Source organism: Periophthalmus magnuspinnatus, chromosome 11, assembly GCF_009829125.3.
Source record: "Periophthalmus magnuspinnatus isolate fPerMag1 chromosome 11, fPerMag1.2.pri, whole genome shotgun sequence".
Taxonomy (NCBI): Eukaryota; Metazoa; Chordata; class Actinopteri; order Gobiiformes; family Gobiidae; genus Periophthalmus; species Periophthalmus magnuspinnatus.
The window spans coordinates 19,125,714-19,145,383 of record NC_047136.2 but is presented as its reverse complement, the minus strand read 5'-3'; the positions used below and the strand labels follow the sequence as shown (position 1 = coordinate 19,145,383).

General features: G+C 39.3%; 1 protein-coding gene across 1 annotated transcript in view; it reads right to left on the bottom strand.

Annotated features, from left to right (window-relative positions):
• The window catches only part of kcnh8 (potassium voltage-gated channel, subfamily H (eag-related), member 8), a 153,415-nt gene that overhangs the window by 102,339 nt on the left and 31,406 nt on the right, over nucleotides 1-19,670 (bottom strand). Inside the window, exons 2-3 of the mRNA XM_055225495.1 lie at nucleotides 15,356-15,589; nucleotides 3,746-3,877 (exon numbers count right to left, since the gene is read on the bottom strand). Of these exons, the coding sequence (XP_055081470.1) occupies nucleotides 3,746-3,877; nucleotides 15,356-15,589 (366 nt within the window). The remainder of the gene's footprint in view (nucleotides 1-3,745; nucleotides 3,878-15,355; nucleotides 15,590-19,670) is intronic.

The following is a 19,670-nucleotide window of genomic DNA, read 5'->3' as shown; positions in this document are numbered from 1 at the left end:
GGCGCCGTACCTAATTTTTACTGATGTTTCTTAGTTAATTTTGAATAGTTTGCAATTATTAAGTAATTATACACAGCGATGAGTTATAAGTGCTTTACCATGATGCCAAAACTGTACTTTGGTCTCTGAAAGTTGTCAAAAGCACTTATAAACTCATCATGGTGAATAATTAGGATGTTCAGAATGCATAAAGTAAGTGAGGAGTAACTGTAGACCACTGCCAACTGTTTAAAACTGTATTATTCTGTATTATTTTCACCAAATAAACCATGTGCATATCCATTTCATCATTTAATCCAAAAAAACAATGTTATCTTACAAGTCCATATTCTAATCTCATAGCGATAAACCAGAAGGTAATGGGTTTGAGCCTTCGCTGTCTGAAAGTCCATATAAAAGCGGCAAGAAAATTGAGTTTTTAGATTAAAGATGGGGTATTATGCAAAATTGACTTTTTAGAGCTTATAACGTTGTTCCTTTATCAAAAACCGGAAGGGGTTTTAGATGTCAACCAATGCATTTTTAATCTAGCGATCTCTCCTGGGCTCTGTTCAAACCCTCCTTACGATTAGCTGTACAATTCTGTTCTGTCCGATGCCCCTATGTCACATCAATTTTTCATAAATATACAAAACTATGGTACAAAACAATACACTACAACTTCACAAATCTGATGTGCAAAGGGAGAGGGGGGAGTCAGAACTAATTAGACATTTTAATATGTTGTTTTTTTAGCATTTTCAGAACAATAAAAGGTAACATGGTGATTTAAATATGTTACGTGTTAACAGTTAATACCTCATAGTAATGTAAAATAGCCTTTCTTTGATTTGTATTTATTTAATTCACTTTTTTTGTGTATATTAAACCACAGAAACACTTTTCCCTGTTTGGAATATATTTGCGTATGAAAAATAGTGTAGGGGAAAGCTCAAGGATGGACCTGCTATTGACTGTCAGGTGTTTGTGGAATTATATATATGAGTAGAACCGTGTGCGTGCGTGGGTGTGTGTGTGGGGGTGTGTGTGGGGGTGTGTGGGGGTGGGTGTGTGGGGGTGTGTGGGGGTGTGTGTGCGTGTGTATGTATGCATGTGTGTTACAGTATGTTCCAATGTACAGGCCCCAGACGAGAGCTCAGACAGGGCCCATCTATAACCGCCCAGCCTTGGGGGATGCTCCACCACCACCCCACCCTCTCCCTGCTATTTATAGAGCTCATGAATTTCCCCCAGTCCCAACAGGAGGGGGCGCCGTGGGGATAGTGTGTGTGTGCGCGTGCAGAGGTGAGAGCGGACGTATGGAAAGAGAGAGAGAAGGACGTTAACTTCACGGACATAAGTTTAGCTGAAGACAACGGTACGATGCTCTGACCGGGACGTCCTGTATGGGGACAGGGGACAAAAGGCTCACAGGAGGGTTTAAATATAAGAAGGCGGGGCGGGAGGGGATAGAGGGGTAAAGATGTCCTACACTGGCAGTACATTTGTGAGTACATTTTATGGTTCATTGTGCAAAACTATTAGATGAGGTTCAGAGGTGCAAGGACTCACTCTGCAGTCACAATGAGCAGTGAGACAGTTCAAATGAGGCTACAACAATAGGGGCTAGTGTTAAAGTTAAAGTGATTTTAGGGTATGTTTGGACAGAATATTTTTGTGAAGTTGTATTGGATTTCTACCTTTAGACCATGACATTAAGTGCTGGAAATAGCAGCATTTATTAAGAACAAGGTTAATAACTTTTATCATTAACCAACTTGTGATTACAGTTTATCCCTTTCAAAGTACACCCCAAACACAACCACAGTGAGTGTGAACCCAGTGTGAGAGTTTCCTGCTTTCGTTTAGCAGTGATAAGAGGTTTGCTTTTGTTAGTGAAAAGACAGGTCTCCATCGAAGGAGGACACTCATATAAGAACATATAAGAATTTTTTTCTCAGTGAGATCTGCTTTGTCGCTAATAAAGATTATTGTACATTTTCACAAAATTCACACTTTTATCACCAAATCAGTGTGCAGCACCGCACAGCTGTTCAGTCACAGTACAGGAGGGTGATGGTGAACATTTCTTTAAACTGTTTCAAAAATCCCAAAGCTGTAATCTTCTGTGTCAAAGGAACAACACCATATGGCTTCATGTTTATATTCAAAACTATGTCCTAAAATCACACCACTGTGTCGTAACGTCCATACACAAACTGTGAATGTTTGTGTTGGTTTTCTTAAAAATTAAATCAGCCCTCTTTTGTAGATCCTTTTGGTTTTGGTTGTTATGTTTGTAACGTTTCTGTGAAAGACGGCTGCCTAGTTGCTAATTGGGTTCAGAAAAAACATTTCCATCAGGCCTGAGTTGAATTACTTGTGTACAGACACAGTATGAATCCAAAAAATATTTTCACATAATAAGCAGATTTTTTTCTGCCCCAACTAGTTATGTACCGGCCCCACACTGAGTATAGCCTCGATCGTGGTTGGAAACAGCGTTAGAGTTTGCAGTCAGGTGGGCGGGGTTTGTGCCAGCATAAGTATATGTCCAGATGCACAATTGGTGATAGCAGAGGACACATCATACACGGCTATAGCTGTCAGCTGCTTTCACCTCAGAAAAAAAGAGTCATACAAAAGACACTGTTTAACAAAAATATGCACACAAGTATATTCGGATTTGCTGATAAATGAAGATCATACCAGGTTCTCCTTCAGTGGAGATGTATCAGTTGCATAAAAAGGTTGTTGGTCCACCGCTTATGAAACGCTTACTTATATGACCAAAACACTGAGAAAAGTCATGTTTCTATTAATATGAAAATTTAATGAAAAAACAAAACAAAAGTAAGAATCATAATAATATCTCTTTCAGTTTCTAGCTCTTTTGTGCTCTCATGCAGTACAATTGCAGCTTTAACCTCTTGTGGATATAATCATGTCTCCTCTGCTCTTCTGCTCCTCCAACCATCTGGATATATGCTATATGCTAACAATAGCCTATATGTATAGAGCATGTTCAGACTGTCAGTAGATCTCCTTCAGTGGGCACATAAAGATGAACATACATTCATTAGTTAATGGGAGCAAATTGGGGAATTAATACTTGAAGCTGAACTAAACAGTAAATAAACTTTTTTTTGCAACTGAACTGTGTACATGGTGTTTTAATAGCATTATCTACAGTTTCTAGTTCTTTTTTGGCAGTTTTAATGTTAACTAGGTAAATTTTCATTTTTCTAAATCTAAGTGTGTGCTTCCTTCAGTGGCCACTGCATTTCAAGTAGTACATGACATCACACAAGACTGCTCTGTTTGTAATCAAAAACACCTGGCTGCAAGGGCTGAGTTTGAAGTGTGGATACCTATTAGACCAATCCCAGTACTCCTTATACCCCCAGACCCTTCCCCCCTCACTTTCTTCTTGAGTCCTCCTGTTTTTGAAATTTGGTTTATTTATTCAGTCCCACTTTAATTCGGCAATGACAAATCTATAGGAAATACGTACTTAAATTTAGCCTCCTCCTGTCCCTTGGATGTGGATCTCTCCTTCACTGTGGTTCTCCTCGAGGTTTCTCTTTTTCCCACTGTTTTTTTTTGTTTGTTTTTCCTTGTCGAGAGGGAGGGTAGAAGGATAGGGAAATGTTCTGGGACAGTTATCCATTTGCTTGTTTTCTGTTGATTAATCAGTTTAGACTCAATAACCTTTTTACCTCTGGATAAACCTAGGTACCCTTCCGATGTGAGTACGGGTGCTTACCTTCCTTCTTGTCCTCGTGGATGGCTTTGGCTTTGGTGTCGGTGATGTCCTTGAAGGAGGCCAAGAACAGCACCACGTCCCCCTTCTCGTTCTTAATTGGCACGATGTCCAGAAGGCACCAGAACTGCTCCGCTGCAAGACAACCACACACATAAAAGAGTGCACACAACCATAAACAAACACACGCACAACCATGCACCCATAACCACACACAGCCACACACAAGAGACACAATTTAGTATCAGATTAGGTAAGGTACACTTTATTGCATTTGTATAGATGAATTTGTCTTCTGCATTTGACCCATCCTTCCATGTCATTGGGCTTATCTGTCAGGAGCCATCTCCAGATCTTGAGCTAGTCTTGGTCAGGACTACATTTGCTGGAGGACTTGACCTATGGTGCATGTCTTGGGTTGATAGGGCAAAACAGAGTGCAAAGGAAAACCACACAAATACGGGGAGAGCATGCAAACTCCACACAGAAAAGCAAACCCAGAACCTTTTTGCTGTGAGGCCAGAGTGCTTCCTTCATTTCACCAGTTCTGTTCATTGTTTTTATGGGCAGAATTTCTAGGCACCACAGAGGACCACAGGATCTCATCTCTGCTGTTTGCAGATGATGTTGTCCTGATGGTTTCATTGAACCATGACCTGGGCGGGCACTGGGCGGTTTGCAGTGTGAAGCGGCTGAAATGAGAATCAGCTCCTCCAAATCCAAAGCTATGGTTCTCGACCACAAAAAAGGTGGCTTGCCCTCTCCTGGTAGGTAGAGAGTCCTTTTCTCAAGTGGAGAAGTTCAAATACCTCGGGGTCTTGTTCACGAGTGAGAGAAGGCTGGAGCGTGAGATTGACGGATCGGTGCAGCATCTGCAGTGATGCGGTCACTTTATCGGACTGTTGTGGTGAAGAAAGAGCTGAGTCGAAAGGCGAAGCTTTCGATTTACTGGTCAATCTACGTTCCTACCCTCACCTAGCTCACCTGAGCTTTGGGTAATGACGGAAAGGACAAGATCGCAGATACAAGCGGCTGAAATGAGTTTCCTCTGCAGGTTGCCTGGGTGCTCCCTTGTGAGGAGTCACACGGGAGGAGCAGTTACAATACTGTTTAAAAAAGAGCTTTTAAAATTATCATTTGGGTATCAAAAATTGGTAAGTATCAAGTCTATTCTTTAGTACTGAAATATTGTTTGTAATTTTAGCATTGTGACAATACATACATTGATTGATTGAGCTGATTGGATCAAATTACCAATTTCTGGCTCTGTGGACAAATGCTCTACACTCACACACACATAGGTCAGTCTTTAGAAACTCTGTCTGTCATTAGCCTCCTCCACATGTGCTGCTCCAGGGTGTAGACCGGGCCCATTGTTAGTGACCAGCACACCCCAGAGCCAGAGCCTTTAAATAGTTTGACGAATGAGGGATTCCAACAGTGAGAATGAAATATGACTATACTGGGTTGACTATTATAGTTAAAGGAGACAGATTATATATTCTTGTGTCTTTAATTCCTCTTTAAACATGCTTTTGGTCTCCCTAACGAATCCTATCTTTTTTCCCTAAAACGCCTGACTAAAATGACCCCTAAAGTGACTCTATATCTGAACCCTTTGGAGCAGAGACAAACAGTTTTCAAATCCCTCTGGAGGTAAATACACAGCTAGGTGTAGCTCGTGTCTGGAGGGTGTAGCTGGTGTCAGTAGATTGAACATTTGTTGGGTCCTGACAATTCCCAGGTCAAAGTTGAATCATATCTCACTAAAAATGAGATTTAGGGAATTGTAATTAGGTAACAAAAAAAAAAGGTCAAGGTGGAATTGCTATTGATACATTGTAGTGACATCATGCTGGGGGTGTTCTACCTATGTGTATGGCAGAATGTTCAGTAGTTACTGAACACAGTGCACAAATGGTGACACAGTGCACAAATGTTTAAGCTTTTTAAGACTTTCTGAAAAGTCAAGCAAAATACAAACTGTATTTAAACAACATATTTTCTAAAACCTATGATCAATACAAGCTTCACAGTCCTGTTTTTTTTTTGTTTTTTTTCAACAAAAAGGTGCCTGAGGGAAAAACTGTTGGCTAATACTGGCTAGCTCTTAACTGTGATGTTATACGAGAAGAAAATCACATCACCTGTTGTAGTTTCAATTAATTCAGTTATCTCTGGTGAAGTTGTGTTAAACTAAAGCTCAGATTAAAGTCAAACACAGCCTCAGACAGAGCAGTGCCTACAGTTAGGATCACATCAGCTGTTGATGACATCAGTTACAAAGTATAGATTAAAGTTATTTTAAATGTATGTAAATGTTAATAATATTGTTTTTTGGTTTGTTTGTTTTTTGTTTTTTTTTGTTTTTTTTGTTTGTGGGTTTGAAGCGCAAACTGGTCCGGAATGGTTGATTTGACTGAAAATCAGTGGGTTATAGCACAGTTCCCTTTTATCAGATCCAAAATAAAACAAAAAACTGAAAAAAAATTGAGATGGCTGGCAGGCGGGATAAATTACACTGAGGTACTTGGCGTTGGAGCTCCCTCTGCTGTCAGCAACTGGAACTAACAATGAGAAATAAATAAGGTTCTTAGTCCTTATTAATGCTCTGCTAATAGAGTCATGAATTTGTTGTAAACATAATTTGAAAGTGTCTGGTGATGGTTTAAAAAGGTGTAGAAATTTGAATTTTTTACCTGTGATGTAACAAAACTGGCAACGTGCAAACATCTTGTTCTCAAAACAATGACAATAGCTCCAACTTTCTATCTTCTTTACTAGTTTGAATGTACGTGTATGCTAGGTTTATACATGTCATTGTCAATGTTGTTTTCCACATTAATTAGTACTTTCTTTTATAGTACCTTGTCGCCTTATATATGTGTAATCCCTCAGTTGTCCAGATAGGTTCCATAGTGGTCCATGGGTGTATAGTAGTCTAGTCTAGTCTTATACTTGTTCTGATACAGCTCAATATTATTCTAAAGTTATTCAGGAGAGGTTTATTTCTGTCCTATAAATGATACTTTTTTGTTATCAAGACCTGCTCAAATGAGTATCTAGTTTTGATACTCATTTTAGTATTGATCAGTATCTTATTTGTGATATTTTGACAACTCTAGTTGGCAAAAAAAAAAAAAAAGATTAAAAGTACGCTCACAGCATAAACAGACTGAATGCAGTATCTCAGTTTCATCTGTGATTAGCCTCCTCCACATGTGCAGCTCCAGAGAGTAGACTTAGCCCATTGTTAGTGACCAGCACACACCAGTCCCCAGAGACAGAGCCTTTAAATAGAATAGAAGAATAGAATCGCACACACATACACATACACACCAACATACACATACACCCCCCCCCCCCCCCACCCCACCCACACACACACACACACACACACACACCCACACAAACACACACACACACACACAAACACACCTTGAGTTTCCATGCTTTTTAACTTACATTTATTTTGTGGAGACTGAGCCTAACCTTAACAGAGGCATATTATGCAAATCAACTATAATGAGCTTTTAACATTGATAAAACGATATATCCCTCCATTTCGCCAATAACAACTCTTATATGTAGGGTCGAAAAATGTCACGGTCATTTTTCAAAAACTACAATTATGCTACTTGCTACAGTGAAATGCCACTATGAGCTACTGTAGTTTTGAACAAGAACTTGATTGTCTGTTGTTTTAGATAAATATTGAGGTTTACAGTGAACAAAATGTAAAATGATACTCTACTTAAGGTATAGTTAAATACTAAGTATGTAAGTAAGCATAATATGTCCTCTTTAAAGACACAGCATGTAACGTTGGCACTGGCACATCACCAGCATAATTCCATGGAAAAAGAGTTAAAACCATATGTCGGAACATTCTCCATGGAGGCAAATTACATCCTTGCCATACTTTGGACGATTATAGGAGCAACATTTCAATGGAAACAAGCAGGAGGAAGCCCTCTTTCAGGCCAAAAAAAAGAGTCAGGTTTGTGGAGATGCAAGAGCGCACATAGTAACTGAAAAAAAACAAACATGCTTTTATTTTAGTCTGTTTTTTGTTACATACTAAAGCTCCAGCCATAGTTATTACTTGTTAATACTTAACCTAAACCATAGGCTATTTTAACCCAGATCTGAAATTTAAACCATGTTGTTAATCTAATAATAAAGGATTTACATCATAAGGACCCATAATGAAGGCAGCCATATTGTGTGTATAGAGATTTTAATCCCCTCAAGGATGTATACACATACACCAACACACGCAGACACACACAGACACACAAACACACACAGACACACACAGACAAACAGATACACACACAGACACACACAGACACACACAGACACACACAGACACACACAGACACACACAGACACAGAAGTAGTCCCTGAGTCCCCCAGCACCAGGCTCAGGAGGGACCAGCTCGGGGCCCCTGTTAAATGGATGTCTTTGCACATGTTCCATGCTGCCTGTTTCCATCTCTCTCTGCTCCCACTGACTGTTTGGGCACTATGCTCTGACTGGTGGGAGATTTGACCAAAATGGTGGTTTTAGCCAATGACGTTTGGTTGTGTTCAAATCATTGAATAACATAAAGCTTTTGTCACTTGTAGACTTGTTTTCACAAAGTATAATTGTATAATAAGTATAAAACAGTTTTCAAAGAACTAATATTATGCATTACTTGAATTGTTATGGCCTTGAGAACATGGTCTTGAGAACCTTTGGTATTTCATCATTTAGAAGTAAAAATACAAATATTTCACAGCCTCAGTGGCATAGACTGTACAAAGAAGTGGAATATGGGAGTGTGACGTCACCCATAGCATTCAGCTCTAACCAAATTAAACTCATCGAGGCTAGCAGTTATAGGGGCAAACCTCAGAGACAATCTGGAGCGAGGTTGTTTAGCACAGAGTAGGTGCTCAGCAACACTGTCAATCAAACCTGTTGCTAACATTAGTAGGAGCAACCTCAGGGAAAGACGGCACTTGATTTGTCTGTTAATGATGTTCATATATTGATTCATGGACAAAATATCAAAATAAAAATACCAGGATCATGTGGGTTAAGATGAACATTTTAAGACCATAATTACGAGACTCACTGCAGCAGTTACTGAGAGATGTGAGGTTTCAAAGTAAAGTGAATTAAAGCCAGAGGCGACGGAGGTGGAAGCGCGCCCATGATCACTTCTTATTTAGAATATGCCAGCTAGCACGTTGTCCATTTATATAGACTGTATATATGAATGGACAATGCGGTAGCCGGTGCTCAGTGCTCATGCTCGGTGGTCAGTGGACTCTGCTCTGATCTGGTGCAGCTTGCTATCTGCTGGGAACAGAGGGATTACACCACAGCAAAAACAATTAAACTGCATAAAGAGGAACATGCCTGGGCATGTTAACATAAGCACACAGGAGTAAAGAACATGATTTGATGACAGAGATGCTAAAAATGATTCTGGTGATGATTTTTGGTTTTAAAAACTCTGCAGGGCTTCTTTCTATGACATCACAATCCTGGGAAATTTCAAACAGAATGTTTGGTGAGGCTCAGAGACAAAGGACTTTCTACAGAGGATTACTGAATGGATTGAAATAAAACTCTAGATACCAATATTCTAATATCTCTGAAAGTCAAATGAGTCATTTTGTATAATGTGTTCTCTAAAAGTTCTAGGATTGCTTCCTGCTTCTGAAGAATGCAGACGCAAACCTTGCATCCGCCAAAGCTTTCATCACTTTGCTTTTTAATCATTTTACCTCTTCCAGTGCTGGAAAATGTGTTTAGTTATGATTTTATTTTAAGTAAACCAAGACTTTTAAACATTTTTTTACAGTTTTTAATAAAATTTCTGACAAGCCAGTGGCAGGTCTAGGGGAAAAGAACCAAAGGAATTCTTTCTGTGAATGCTGTCGGAACTATCAACAACAAATTAATGAGTTGTCACCACTCACTTGCATAGTTAACATGTCACTTCAATCTGGGACATTCCCAAGAGTTTTGAAATCTGCGGTTATCAAGCCTCTCCTAAAGAAGAACAGTCTTGATGCTACAATACTGAACAATTACCAATCTCAAATCTGCCATTTTTAGGCAAAGTCCTGTTTACAGCTTATTAACTTTGTCCAAATGAACAACTCCTTTGATATTTTCCAGTCAGGTTTTAGACCCCACTACAGAACTGAGACTGCTCTTATCAAGGTGACAAATGGCATCCACCTGAACACTGATGCAGGAAAAGTCTCAGTCTTGATCCTGTTAGATCTGAGTGCTGCCTTTGACACTGTGGATCATGGATCCTCTTACAGAGACTAGAGGACTGGGTGGGCATCTCTGGTACAGCACTAAACTGGTTTAAGTCCTATCTAGAAAACAGGCACCACTTTGTTGAAAGTGGAAAATGTGTCTCAGATAAAATGTCCCTGACCTTTGGGGTGTTCCAGGGGTCAGTCCTGGGACCCTTGTTGTTCAACGTCTACATGCTGCCGTCAGGCCAGTTAATACACAGCAATAATGTGTCCTACCACAACTCTGCAGATGACACTCAGATCTATGTCTCACTGCAGTAGGTGAATATGGACCTGTGGATTCACTCTGTCACTGCATCAACAGATCAGTGTGTGGATGCAAAACAACTTTCTCCAGCTAAACTCAGACAAGACTGAAGTCATAGTCTTTGGCCCACGGAAACAAAGACAAAGTGTCAGCAGTCACCTCCAGTCTGTCCCTAAAACCTTCAAATCAGGGGAGAAATCTAGGGCTCAGACTTCATCTTTAACAGCCACATCACATCAATAACATCTGCCGCTTTTTACCATCTAAAAAACTATTTTTAAAAAATCAAAGATATACTCTCAAAACCAGAACGCTGCTGTTCAGGTCCTGACTAGAAGTAGAAAGTACTTCACACATGCCTCCTGTGCTCAGGTCTCTGCACTGACTCCTGTGGCTCAGAGAATAGACTTTAAAGCAGCTTATGTACAAGTCTCTCAATGATCTAGCACCAAAGTACATCTCCCACATGTTAGTGCCACATGAACCATCTCACACTCTGAGGACTTCAGGGACCGGCCTCCTGGGGAACATGGGGAACCTCTAAAACAGTTCTGTTTAGCTGTGCATGTGACTGAAAGGTTTTTATTCTGCTCTCTTCTCTTTTAATGTTAATTTTATGATGATTATTTATGTTTTGATTTGTTGAATTGCAATTTTAATGTCTTTCTTATTCTGTAAAGCACTTGGAATTACTTTGTGTACAAATTGTACTACACAAATAAACTTGCCTTCCCTAGAAATGATTAAGAAATACAAAAAAATAAAGATTGAAACAACATTTTTATGATTTAGAGAATGTAATACAAAGGGGCAATTACAAAATCTCCTTATGGCGCTGTATTTCAGTCTCAAGTGGTCCCTGTCTGTTACAATCGAGGACATATTTTTTTGTGAATGAGGTTTATTTAGAAATTCAATTTATTATGTTATGTTTATGAATTCTGGACATCCTCTAACCCCCGTTCAAGTATCAAGGTCAGGTTAAAATATGACATGCTTTTGTCTGCTGTTTAGTTATAACCTATGACACACATGGATTGAAATGTGTTGGGCAATTTAATATTGAGCTAAAGCAACTTAATAAGAGTAAGTAGTCTGCTGACCTCCGGTTGAAAACTCCAGCACTGATTTCATCTGCCCCTTTAAGATGTGTCATCATAGAAAAGATATATAGTGCAGCTTTAAATAATTTGATATTTTGTGATTTTGAAATTGCATCCATTCAAATAGTGATTTATATTCATTAATTTATGAACATATCTATTTAAATTAAACATGCCTTCAATGCCAATTGTGACTGAAAATAATCAACCATTTTTTTCCTCAGCCTTGTTTCCCCAGATAATGTTCAAATCAAAAGGAACTTACTGATAACAAAAGTAATGATGATTTATTCTTACTCCTCTATGGGGTATTCACTGTTAACACATAACATATTTAGATCAGAATGTTACCTTTTATTGTTTTGAATATTGGAAATGTTTGAGATGTTTCAGTTTTGATGCTGAGTCTCCCCTCCCTTTGCTCCCCACATTAAGTCACTCTCCCTTCGGAGCGCTATCACAACACCATCAGTGTGCATCCTCCTAATGAAATTACTTCACATCGCATCAGGTTTTTGAAGTTGTAGTGTATTTATTTAAGTCATAATTAGGTGTTTGAGTTCTCAAGACGATTATCCAATCAGAAAGCAGAATGAGCCTCACATTTGGGTTGCCAGTCTCAATACTGAAATCCAGTTGATTTAAACCTAAAATGACTCTCTGATCTGAATGGTCACTACCTAAACCCCAGCTTCTGCAGCCAATCATGAATCAGTGCTAGTGCAGCCTCTGCAGCTCAGGGAGTGAATTCTGGAGGTTCTGAGCTTTCACATGATATATACTGAGAATAAGAAAAACTTATATTTAAGGCACTGACAACACAGATTCAGTTGTGATTGATCTAGTGATCTCTATTTCATTTCCGTCTTTTCCACATTAGTTTGCCTTTTTTAATAATTTTCCTTATCCAAACTTGCACTGTGAACAATCAGAAAGAAATCAGATTACTCACATCAGACCAAACTGTTTATGGTAATTCAATAATATAACTCTAGAAATCAGATGACTCCAGAAATCTGATTAGATTCTTGGTGTGCATGTAAACATTGCCAGTTGGATTTTATATGACCTCCACAAGAGATATATATTTAAAGGTCTTGTGAGCTTTAGGCCATGTTATAATGTACTGTCCTCCTCAAAAACATACCTAGAGTTGAGTTTTGTTTCATTCGCACATGTTTGACTGAAACAAAACACATTATTATTAGACTATCTACATCTCCAAAGCTCAAAACACTCTGTTCCACCTCCCGATGAAGTCATGAAGCCATAGTTATCATGTAAACAGCTCCTTTTGCCTTTAGTTCAGTAGAGATTGGCAATTCCAAGTTCCAATCCCTGTATTACCACATGACATCACACGGTGGAACAGAGTGTTTTCAGTGTGAGAGAAGAACTTCTAAATATGCATTGGTTGTGGGCTAAACATGAGAGACTAAAACAAAACACAACTCGGTATGTTTTTGATGAGGAAACAAGATTATAACATAGATCAGAAAACAGCGTAATATGGGCCCTTTAAAGTTTTATGTGGCACATTATAATGTCCATAACTGATGACTGCAAATGTCCTTTTAATGGGTCTGGTCAAAACATGCTTCAACTCCTCAAATCCAGCTGGAGAGTGGAAGGGATGGTGTTCTTGACCTAGTTCCACATAGTTAGAATGATGGAGGGAGAGGAGCTGGCTCAGTTTGGTAAAGTCTGGTTATAATGGAGTTTGCAGACAGTGAGATGAGGAGACATTGGAGAGATAAAGACAGATTCAGGTTATGCTAATCAGGAAGTATAAACACAAATCTGCATCCAAATAATACTCACGTTTTTTTAGCTGCCCCTCATCTGTATTAAATATTATTGGCCTATAAAAGGTTGTGATGTCTTCTGAAACACAGCTGTACATTCACTTGTTCTTTAAGTCTGAATGACATGACTCTTATAGCTGGGGTATATCTGGGCTTGGTAATGCTATTCTTATTTTATTCTGTAAAGCACTTTGTGGTTTTTATTTGTGAAAGGTGCTCTATAAATACAGTTTATCTGACACCACAAGATATGCAGTAATGTAAAAATACTGACTGCTGCTGCTGTATGGTTCAGATTTTAAAACATTTTATAAGATGGAATCTGATATATTACAATGCTACGTCATGGGCTGCTTGACCATGTGAAAAGGCTGTTTGATAGATGAGCCTGAACAATGTGCGCAATACCAGTGATCAATGGTGAATGAAGTACTCAGTTTTGTTACTTGAGTAAAAGTATAAATGTAGAGGCAAAAAGTTACTCAAGTCAAAGTAAAAGTATCACATAAAAAAATCTACTTAAATAAAAGTATTAATATACCCAATTAAAAATGTACTTTAAAAGTAAAAGGCAAAAGTATTTCACTTGTTAATTGTTAATTTATTTATTTATTTTGCTCCAAGCCAAAACTTGAACTCAAAAACTTTAGTCAGGCTGTTACCAAAAACATGGGTAAAAATAACCCCTCAAATCACATGAAAGTACTTTTTACTTTTCAGTCCTGCTCAAAATGTAGTGGAGTAGAAAGTACAGATACTGCTCTCAACTGTAGTGAAGTAAAACTAAAAAGTATCCACTGTAAAACAGATGTAACGACCCAGCTCGGCTGGGCTCAGGGAGGTAACAAAAAAACAAGATCTTAAAATGGTATAAATAAAGTTGCAATTTAATAAACAGGATTGTAAAATGTAAAGTAACAAAAAAGTAAAGTAACAAAAGTGGCGTAATATCCATCCATTTTCTTCCGCTTATCCAGGGTCGGGTCGCCAGTTTAATCAGGGACTCCTAGACTTCACTCACTCCAGACACGTCCTCCAGCTCCTGGGACCCCAAGGCGTTCCCAGGCTAGAGAGACATAGTCCCTCCAGCATGTCCTGGGTCTTCTCTGGGGCTTCCTCCCAGTGGGACATGCCCGGGAACAATTCCCTCGGAAGGTGCTCAGGAGGCATCCGGAACAGATGCCTGAGCCACCTCAGGAGCAGTGACTCTACTCTGAGTCCCTCCCATGTGATCGAGCTTCTCACCCTGTCTTTAAGGGAGCGCCCGGCCACCCTGCGGAGGAAACCCATTTCAGCCGCTTGTATCTGCGATCTTGTCCCTTTGGTCGAGCACCCACCCCAGGCCTGGCTCCAGGGTGGGGCCCCAGTAACGCTGGTCTAGGCGACATAACTAGCCTTGGTAGTTCTCTCATTACAAGGGCTTCTGGTGTTAAATATTTGTGCAAATGTATAAACAAAATAACCTAAACATGAAAAACTAAAAATAACGAGTTTAACAGAAAACAAGGTTTGTGTCTCAAAAAAATAGTCACGTAGGTCTATTAAAAACAAATTACAAAATAAAGGACACATAATGATACCGAACCACAAGTGTCCCAAAATAAACACGAGTCACATAAGCTTACAAATTTAACCGACTGACAAAACAACAAGAGACACAAAAACAACTAGAGTCTCACATATTGGATAATTGTCTTGAGAACCAAAACACCAAATTACAAGATAAACACATTGTTTGATTTTGTAGTTAAGAATAAATACAGTAACAATTTTAATAATTATCAGTAAAAGTCACATTTGATTTTTGCATATCTACCATTTATCTAGGGACACAAATAGGTCAGGTTTACAGAATTTTTAATTGAAATCTTAAAACTCTGTAAATCATCATCCATTGATCATAATATTAACACTCAAAGTGTGAAAAACAAAACTGAAACATCTTAATACATTGCTTTCGGCTAGTGCAACATTTTCAAAATAATAAAAGGTATGGTGATGTAAATATGTTATGTGTTAGGAGTTAATCCCCATAGAAGTGTAATACCCCGTCTTTAAGTGTGTAACAACAGCTCTTATATCATACTTAACCCCAGAGTGTCATACCGTTACAAACTGGACTCACCTGTCTTCTTGTAGAACATAATCTCGTCCTTGAACTCCTTGCGTTCTTCCAGGGCTTGGTCGATGCTGAGGATGATGCCTTCACTGGACTCTGGGCCGTAGAGGAACTTGCAGGCACAGCTCTTCTGCATGACCTCTCCCCTGGAGAAGCCCGTGAGCTCACAGAAGCCATCTGAGCAGTACACGATGGGGAAGCCCTGGGACACCTGCGCGTTGGCCAAGATGAAGTTACTATCTGTGGGGAAAACAGGCAGGTGTGACTGTGAGGACATGGAACAGCATTGTAACACTTGAAGGACACATACGTCAAATATACTTTTTTGAAACTGAGAACTGCAGTTGTATTTTACATCATTCACATTTTAAAGGGCCCATATTACACTATTTTCTGATCTATGCTACAATGTTGTTTCCTTATCAAAAAAAAGAAATACTCAGAGCTGTGCTATGTTTCATTCACACATGTTTAAAACACAAATAGTACATATTCAGGCTGAACACTTCTCTCAAAATAAAAACACTCTGGTCCACCTTGTGATGTCATGTGATGATACAGAAAGTGCTCCCCTGTGTTTTTAAACTCCATCCATCTTCACTAGAATTATCTGCATAATTTTAGCCCTAGAATTGCAATTTTTACTGAACTGAAGGTAAAAAGTAACTGTTAACATGAAAACTACTGTTTCATGTCATGAGACTGGATTCTGCATATCAGGGACAGCTAAAAGGTCCTACGCAAACTGGACATGTAGGTGTCCTGTGATGGGATATGCATTGGATACAGTCAGAAAGGCGGCAGTTTGCAGAATGTCAAACTAAACCCGGAGATCCAACAGCTATTGCAGTATTTTTAACCCATAATGGCTGAAGGAGGAGAAGAGTCTGATCTGGTTGCAGATATATTTTCTACACCATTTTCAAGACGGGCCTTTCACGAAAAGGTGGATATTATGAGAAGAGGTCGGCACTGCATAACATTTCTTTTGGGGTGTCTGTCAACTGCTCCATCTCCATGGAGATGTCAATGCTGTGCTATGAGAATGAGCTCCTCCAAATTTCAGGCCATGGTTCTGTATCGGAAAAATTGGCTTGCCCTCTGCAGGTCGGTGAAGAGTCCTTGCCTGAGGTGGAGGAGCTCAAGTATCTCGGGGTCTTGTTCACGACTGAGGGAAGGATGGAGCGTGAGATTGCCTGCAGGGATGTGATCACTGTATTGAATTGTTGTGGGGAAGAAGGAGCTGAGTTGAAAGGTGAAGCTTTCAATTTACAGAATGCCTTTGGGACAGATATTCGGGCATGTCCCGCCAAGAGGAGGCCCCAGTGTAGACCCAGGACATGCTGATGGGACTAGGTCTCTCAGCTGGCCTGAGAATGCCTTGGGGTCCCACCAGAGGAGCTGGAGGAAATGTTTTGGGTGAGGGAAGTCTGGGAGTCCCGACTCAGACCAATGCCCCTGCCTCCCAGCCCCAGATAAGCAGAACAAGATCGGTGAGTGGGTGGATGGGTGGGTGGACATACTGTGGAAATTCCAGGAAAAGCAATCACCAATCAATCAAGTGGCAGACCCTCATCCAGCAAAGTACTGCACCTTTAAAAAGACAAATGTTTTGGGGGGTTTTTGGGGTTTTTTTTAGTAATAGTAGTAATTTGTAATTATATGTAGATCATTACATAATTTTCTTCACTAAAACCGCAGCATTGAACTGAAACAACTAAAACAACTTAAAAATAGAAATGATCCTTTGCCAGATTTTCAGAATGAAACAAGCAGCTAAGCTTTTGAAAATAGCCTAACACAGGCACCCTCAAAAAAGTACAAAAAGAAATATTCAAAAGAAAACTACAATGTTGTGGGTCATATTGGACATCATTAGTGGCTCTAAAACATTAACAGTCTGCATTTAGAGAATGTGATTAATCCAAATAATTGCAGTAAGTGTATGGGCCTCAAATATAGAACAATACAGGATTACACATGCATGAATCACTCAAAATACAACTCTGAGCAAGAGAATGAGGGAACACAATCCAAACATAATTAAAAGCTAACAAAAGTCAATTTAAGCTGTATTATCACAACCTCCTCTTTGGTCTCCCAGTAGGCCTTCATATCCTTTCTCTCCTCAGTGTCATTCTACCCATTATAAAGTCATGAAATGCTATCATTTTATAATCAAATTCTCTGCAAGTAACTAAATATCCTGTTGTCCTGATCTACCACTGTTTTCAGCGCCACCGGCATACGCCCACTGCTCTGTACTCTACTACTTTCTACAATGTTATTTTTCTAATTGGTGATACGCGTAGGATTCAGCAGTGTTGTGTAGTTGTTGGGTTTTTTTTGGGGGGGTTTTTAAGTCGGGGTACTACACTTCTATTAACTACTAACACATGTTTTATTGTGGTGTTCAACATTCTTCAACATACCTAGATAACTTTGCATATATCAAACAAAAGAAAGCTTCAATTCAAAACAGTAAGAAGCAGAGCCTGGAGGTGAGGCATCAGAGGTGGAGCTACATCTTTGGTCGTTGCCTACAGGGAGACACTGATTCCAGCAGCACAAAGCATCTGTCCAGTACAGAGTTCACCACCAGCGCCAGGGGACACACTGTTTTTGCCCTTATTTTGAGCAAGATGAGAGAAATAGGGCCCATAGTGCAGGTATAGGGTATGTATAATAACAGTTGTATTAGGAACTATTAGGCTAATGGAAATGGAAATTGTGGTAATTGATTTTTTTTAAATGTCCATTTATATTCATATTATCACAATGTTCCCAGATGTCATAGATGATAACTATATAACAGACACAAGTACAATATGTATTCTTAAAAAAACAAAAAAACAAACACCGTGCATCTTCACAAATATGAAGATGCACGGTCCTCCTCCAAAAGTCCAGAGTCCTCTCAGCTCCTCCGTTAGCTGCATCGCTAACAGCTGTTTAATTAGTGTTTACATTACAGCGTCTGGATACCTGTGAGGTCTGGAAAATGAGATGCAGAAATGAGCCCGAATCATTCACAACATTTGAGTAATTATAAAGCAGCAAAATCTCTGGAGTGACCCAAGACGTTGGAAATCCAAACCTTTAAACAAACTTTTACCTCACCGGCTGCAGTGTTCATTTTCACTATTTACTGTTTTATTATTATATTTTTTCGTATTGGTCTGTTTGTGTGGTTCAGGGTGCATATATTTGTCTTGATAAATATTTTGACTATGATAAATATTTACCACAGGTTCTATCCATAGACTGTATGAAGAAGTGGACAAAGTGAGTGTGACGTCATCCACAGCGTTCGGCTCTAGTCAAATGAAGCTCATCGAGGCTAGAGGGGCCAAGTGGGGTGATCGTTCATTTTCTGTGGCTGGTCCCAGACTTTGGAACTCTGTGCTCCTGGAGTTACGCTCAGTCACTACTTTGTCCCTGTTCAAAGCCAAGCTAAAGACTCATCTGTTCAAGATTGCCTTCAGCTAATGACAGTTTTTATTGTTTGTTGTTTTGTATATAGAATTTTTGTTGTTGTTGTTTTTACATTTTAATGCACTTGAAAAGCACTTTGGTTCAGTTTTTGCTGTTGTAAAGTGCTATACAAATAAAGTTTGAAGCTAATTTCCATATTTGGAATTCTGACCACAAGTATCATAGCAACCACTGAGTCAATCTGAAGTAAAGCTGTTTAAGGGAACTCACCTTCCCGCCCGCACTGATACTTTAGCAGGGAACAGGTGCTTAGCAACACTGTCAATCAAACCTGGTGCTAAGATTAGTGGGAGCGACTTCGGAGAATGAAGGGAGTGAATGTTCCTATCTTGATTTACAGATACAATAGTGGAATAAAAATACCAGGATCATGTAGTGCGAGTTAATACAAACATTTAAAGACCAAATAACAAGGCTGACAGCAGCAGTTACAGAGAGAGGGACCACAGTTTTTCAATAGAAAGTGTACTGGAGTTGGAAGCATGCCACGGCTTCTTTTTGGAATGTGGCAGCTAGCAAGCTAGCTATGTCCATTTATATATAAAGTTTATGCTACTATCCTTCCAAACCAAGTCAGAATTAGAAAAATGTGAAAACCTGTCATATGCACTTTAAATAAACTCTTCCAGAACACCTGCAGTCGAAAGCCTGGTCCCCTCCAAAGATTATCTCCAATGCATTTTCAATGGGAGAGTTAGACTTAGCCTTCAGACAGATTACAGTGTGTGTTGAAACATTTAGGGGACGTTATTCATGTAGCAATTAGCAGGAAAATTAGCATAAACAACTAACAATCGCATAATAAACCTTTGACCATTTTAACACA